Source organism: Otolemur garnettii, unplaced genomic scaffold (genome assembly GCF_000181295.1).
Source record: "Otolemur garnettii isolate 467f Iridium unplaced genomic scaffold, OtoGar3 scaffold00018, whole genome shotgun sequence".
NCBI classification, from domain to species: Eukaryota; Metazoa; Chordata; class Mammalia; order Primates; family Galagidae; genus Otolemur; species Otolemur garnettii.
The window spans coordinates 5,959,742-5,965,416 of record NW_003852413.1 but is presented as its reverse complement, the minus strand read 5'-3'; the positions used below and the strand labels follow the sequence as shown (position 1 = coordinate 5,965,416).

The following is a 5,675-nucleotide window of genomic DNA, read 5'->3' as shown; positions in this document are numbered from 1 at the left end:
CCCCATCTCTAAAAACAGCCAGGCGTTGTGGAAGGTGCCTGTAGTCCCAGCTACTTGGGAAACTGAAGCAAAAGAATCACTTGAGTCCAAGAATTGGAGGTTGCTATGAGCTATGATGCTATAGCATTCTGAGGACAGAAAATAAATAAATAAAATCTGGACATTAGGCATTCCATGATATTAGTTATTATTCATTTGTTTAGTTATGGGTATAGTATTTATGATTGTTTTTAAAGAGATCTTATCAGGCCAGGTGTGGTGGCTCAGGTCTGTAATCCTAACACTCTGGGAGGCTGAGCCAGGTGGATTGCTTGAGCTCAGGAGATCAAGACCAGCCTGAGCAAGATTGAAACCCTCTTCTCTAAAAATAGCCAGGAGTTGTGGCTGGGGCCTATAGTCCTAGCTACTCAGGATGCTGAAGCAAGAGGATTACTTGAAGCCCAAGGTTGCTGTAAGGTATGATGCCTTTGCACTCTATGAAGGGCAACAAATAAATACATAAAAAATCCTTATCTTTTAGGTTGAGATATTTATGGTTAAAAGTATGATGTCTTAGATTTATTTCAAAAAACTCCTCAGGAGGTAGGGAATAGGGCTGAAACACAACTGGTCCTAGGTCGATAGTTGCTGAAGCTGGACAAAGGGTACATGGAAGTACACTATGTTATTTTATTTTGTACATGTTTGAAAATGTTTAATTAGCTATCAGATATTCAAGGTAATTAAAACCATGCCTACTCTAGAAATGACCGGTTACCTGTTGCTCAAATGAAGTGATTGTCAGAAGTGGACACAGTGCTGTGAAAGATTTCACAGATGAGTCCCTTTCCAGGGGCTTTTAAATTTTATTTTTTTTGCAGTTTTTGGCCAGGGCTGGGTTTGAACATACCACCTCCGGTATATGGGGCCAGCACCCTACTCCTTTGAGCCACAAGCACTGCCTGGCCTTTTTATTTACTTATTTATTTTTTTAGAGACAGAGTCTCATTCTACTGCCCTCAGTAGAGTGCCATGGTGTCACAGCTCACAGTAACCTCCAGCTTCTGGACCCAGCCTATTCTCTTGCCTCAGCCTCCCAAGCAGCTGGGACTATAGGCACCTGCCACGACACCAAGCTATTTTTCCAGAGGCCTTTCTTGCCTCAATATTCACAAAAATAATTTTTTTTTTTTTTTTGAGACCAGAGTGTTACTATGTCACCCTCGGTACAGTGCTCTGATGTCATAGCTCACAGCAACCTCAAACTCTTGGGCTCAAGCGATTCTCCTGCCTCAGACTCCTGAGTAACTGGGACTGTAGGCACCGACCACAATGCCAGCTATTTTTAGTGACAGACTCTTAATCTAGCTCACGCTGCTCTTGAACCTATGAGCTCAGGCATCCACCTGCCTTGGCCTCTCAGAGTGCTAGGATTATAGATGTGAACCACTGTGCCTGGCCCAACATAAAGAATTTTAAAAGATAAAAAGACAGCTTTTTTTTTTTTTTTACCTCTGCTTTGTTCAGTGGAGATTTCTTCGCCCACTCAAACAAGTTCTCATACACGTTCCCATCATAGCGGCCGAGCACAGAGCCAAGTGTCACATCCTGAAAATCAAATGCATCAACCAAAGCAACAGCATCGGGGCGAATCAGAGTGAGTAATTCCTTTATACGCTGGTTTACTTGGGTGATTTGAGACTCTGTCATGATGTTCCCCTAAAAGAAACCAAAATAATAAAACATGTATGTATATAGACAGATAGGTATTTACATATACATGCAACTATAAAGCAGACAATTATTATTATTTCCTTTTTAGAGACAGAGTCTTACTTTATTGCCCTCGGGAGAGTGCTGTGGCATCACAGCTCACAGCAACATCCAATTCCTGGGCTTAGGTGATTCTTTTGCCTCAGCCAGCTATTTTTTTGTTGCAGCTTGGCCAGGGCTGGGTTCTAATCCGCCACCCTTGGTATATGGAGCCAGTGCCCTACTCACTGAGCGACAGACGCTGCCCGACAATTATTTTTCTTTAAAAAAAAAATAATTTTAATTAGAAAATACTGACCTGAAGAAAATCACCTGCCTTCTGACTGATTCCATACAAAGAATACAAGAGACATAAATTCCTTAAGACAGCTTGAATGGATTTATCTTGAATTTTGAAGAGTTTTTCTGAAAAGAGCTTAACCACCACATAGTGGCAATGTGCCTAGATAAAAATAAAACACCAGAGTTTGAGAACCTTGGGGAAAGATTCAATACACAGTCACGAAGGTTTCTGCACTAAGAAAATGGGGGATGCTGAACGGGGGAGATTGGGGAGAAAGACTGAAAACTACCACTCACCTCACTCGCTAGAACGAGATCAACAGAAGTTAGGTTCCATGCTATCTCCTTGCTCTTTCTATGAAGCACTTCTGTTTGAAGATTTTTTGCAGCAATTTCTACTAATCTGTTTAAAAACAGAAAAACAGACATCTGAGGAGATATCAATAGTATTCTTTTTTTTTTTTTGAGACAAGAGCCTCAAGCTGTCACCCTGGGTAGAGTGCCGTGGCGTCACAGCTCACAGCAACCTCCAACTCCTGGGCTTAAGCAATTCTCTTGCCTCAGCCTCCCAAGTAGCTGGGACTAGAGGTACCCACCACAACACCTGGCTATTTTTGTTATTGTAGTTGTCATTGTTGTTTGACAGTCCTGAGATGGATTTGAACCCTGAGCTCTAGTGTATGTGGCTGGCACCTTAGCCACTTGAGCTATAGGTGGTGAGCCAGATCAACAGTATTCTTATCCTCTAATACATCTGGCCCCCAGTCCCAGGGTGTTCTAGGGTGAGCTCACCTGGCTGCACGGAGTTTATATGCTTCAGTCAGGCTGTCAGGGCTGTTAATATCCACCACAGCTGGCCAGACTGCTACCTGTTGTGGCTGGATGCGCTGACTGGGCAAGTCATTCAAGTAGGACACCATACCACACACCAACTTTCCTGATTGTACCTGGTCATAACTTTTCATCAGGAACCTAAAAATCAGCAGAGCACATGCTTTAGTAACTCTACTGTGAAGTGAGTTTAATCTATGTAACAGGTTTCATACTTGCTAGTTTAAGCATAAAATAGGATGGAAGACAAAATTGTATCTTTCAGGAAGAAAAAAAAAAAAATATATATATATATACATGGTAAAGATAAAACGTGGGATCAGGAACCCCTGAAAAGGGGACTGGAACATTCTGTGAACAGGTAGGAAAAATGATGGATTTGCCTCTTACCTAGCTGTCTGTAGCATCATGACAGTGTTTTCTCCCTCAAAGGTGCAGGTTGGGGTAAAATTTACATAAATATTTGGAAGACCACTGCAATGAGAATAGCCATGCCCACCACAAGCCATCCGACACGCCTCTATAGCAGCATTTGTGGTCCAAGAGGTGAAAGCCTTAAGCCCGGCTGTGAGCGCGTGAAGCTGCAGAGAAAGCACAAGTCCATGAGAACGTCTATGGAAAGCATCCTGCAATGCAGCGCTGGTCGCTGGCAAAACCAGTGGCCACACACATGAACCGAGGCAGCACAGTTGCCTGACTGCCTACAGAATTAATACCATTCCCAGACACTCTTTTGAACTGTTCTTCTTGGCAAAAAAGCCACCACTTACATTTATTTGATTAACAAAGGCACAATTTTTCTGGTAATACTTAAGATATTTGAAAACAAAACTCACAGTTTTATGTCTGATACACTCTTCATCAGAAAAAGTTCTCAGAATATATAATTGTTTTCAGGTTAATTAATACCAACATTTAGTTTTCTCTGGACATCATCCAATGGGCAAATATGAAACAGAAGGGCGTTCAAGAGAGAGAAAGAGAGAGAGAGAGATCAAACACTTACCTCCGGTAGTTCACTGAGATCCCCTTGGCCGATGTCTTCATTAATCCGATGATAGGTCTCCTTCATGTATGCTCCCACAAACTGGAAAGCATAGGCAGTGGCCAGCAGTGGAAAGAGTTTATACTGCTGGGTTTGAAAATCCAAAATTTGTGGTTCTGGTTCACTAAATTATACAGAAAAAGGGAAAGAAAAAAAGCAAATGCTTACACAGAACTTGCTGTGTGTCAGATTCTAGTCTAAGTACTTTGATATATTAACTTATTTAATCCTCATAAAGACCCTACAGGTCAGCTACTATTATCCCCATTTTGTAAGACGGGAAAGTGAGAGGTTAAGAATCTACCTGAGGGCTCAGCACCTGTGGCTCAAGTGGCTAAGATGCCAGCCACATACACCTAAGATGGTAGATTCAAATCCAGCCCAGGCCCGCCAAACAATGATGGCTGCTACCAAAAAAAAAAAAAGCCAGGTATTGTGGCGGGCGCCTGTGGTCCCAGCTACCTGGGAGGCTGAGGGAGGAGACTCGCTTGAGCCTGGGAGTTGGAGGTTGCTGTGAGCTGTGATGCCATGGCACTCCACCCAGGGGGACAGCTTGAGGCTGTCTCAAAAAAAAAAAAAAGAATCTACCTGAGGTTGGACAGCTAATGACTGGCAGATCCTTTATTTAAATCTAGGCTGTCTGCTGAGTGTAGTGGCTCACACCTGTAATCCTAGCATTCTGGGAGGCTAAGGCAGGAAGATGGCTTGAGACTAGAAGTTCAAACCATCCTGAGCAAATGCAAGACCCCATCCCTAAAAAATGGCTGGGTGTTGTGGGGGGGGGGGCACTAGTCCCAGCTAGAGAGGCTGAGGCAGGAGGATCACTTGAGCCCAAGAGTTTGAGGTTGCTGTGAGCAATGATGCCACAGCACTCTATTCAGGGTGACAAAGAGAGCCTGTCTCAAAAAAAATAATAAATAAAATAGGGCAGCGCCTGTGGCTCAGTGAGTAGGGCGCCAGCCCCATATACTGAGGGTGGCAGGTTCGAACTCAGCCCCAGCCAAACTGCAACAAAAAAATAGCTGGGCATTATGGTGGGTGCCTGTAGTCCCAGCTATTTGGGAGGCTGAGGCAAGAGAATTACCTAAGCCCAAGAGCTGTGACACCACAGCATTCTACTGAGGGCAACAAAATGAGACAGTTTCTAAAAATAAATAAATAACATAAAAATAATAATAAATAAACAAAATCTAGGCTGGCTGGCTCCTGAAGACCATGCTCTAAACTGCCTTGCTGTAACTGCCTTAGGTGGACAGGATTTTCTGGCTATGAAATTTTTATCTGCCCTAGTCTTTCCAGTTTGACTAAGAAAACTATATGTCATAGCAATATACAAAACCAAGGGTGTTAACCTCACAAGAGGGCTGAGCACTGTAGCTCATGACTGAAATCCTAGCACTCTGGGAGGCTAAGGTAGGTGGCTCCCCTGAGCTTGGGAGTTGGAGACCAGCCTGAGAAATAGTGAGAGGGAGCAAGAGTGGCAGAATGAGACTGAGACAGAGGCAGACCTCAAAAAAACAAACAAACAAAAAAAAAAAAAACAAAGAAAAGAAAAGAAAAATTGTAATAATATTACTTAACCGCTGTAAAAGAAATGGTTTAAAACACTAAAGGTAGTTCAAAAATTCTAATTACTATTAACAGCCATAAATTCTATATGGTGAAAATAGCAATAAATTTGATTTCAGTTTCTGTTCATGGCCGGTTTATTCCTACAAATACCTTTCACTTGGGTGTGAGTCTCTGATACTCTTTTTTTTTTTTT

The 5,675-nt window shown here is 42.6% G+C and overlaps 1 protein-coding gene across 3 annotated transcripts in view; it reads right to left on the bottom strand.

Moving 5' to 3' along the window:
- The window catches only part of ACOX1 (acyl-CoA oxidase 1), a 36,002-nt gene that overhangs the window by 2,864 nt on the left and 27,463 nt on the right, over positions 1-5,675 (bottom strand). For all 3 annotated transcript variants that reach the window (XM_003786117.3, XM_012803111.2, XM_003786118.3), the window contains 6 exons: positions 3,872-4,034; positions 3,256-3,446; positions 2,827-3,006; positions 2,332-2,437; positions 2,051-2,194; positions 1,492-1,698 (listed from right to left, as the gene is read on the bottom strand). In XM_003786117.3, coding sequence (XP_003786165.1) covers positions 1,492-1,698; positions 2,051-2,194; positions 2,332-2,437; positions 2,827-3,006; positions 3,256-3,446; positions 3,872-4,034 — 991 coding nt within the window. The remainder of the gene's footprint in view (positions 1-1,491; positions 1,699-2,050; positions 2,195-2,331; positions 2,438-2,826; positions 3,007-3,255; positions 3,447-3,871; positions 4,035-5,675) is intronic.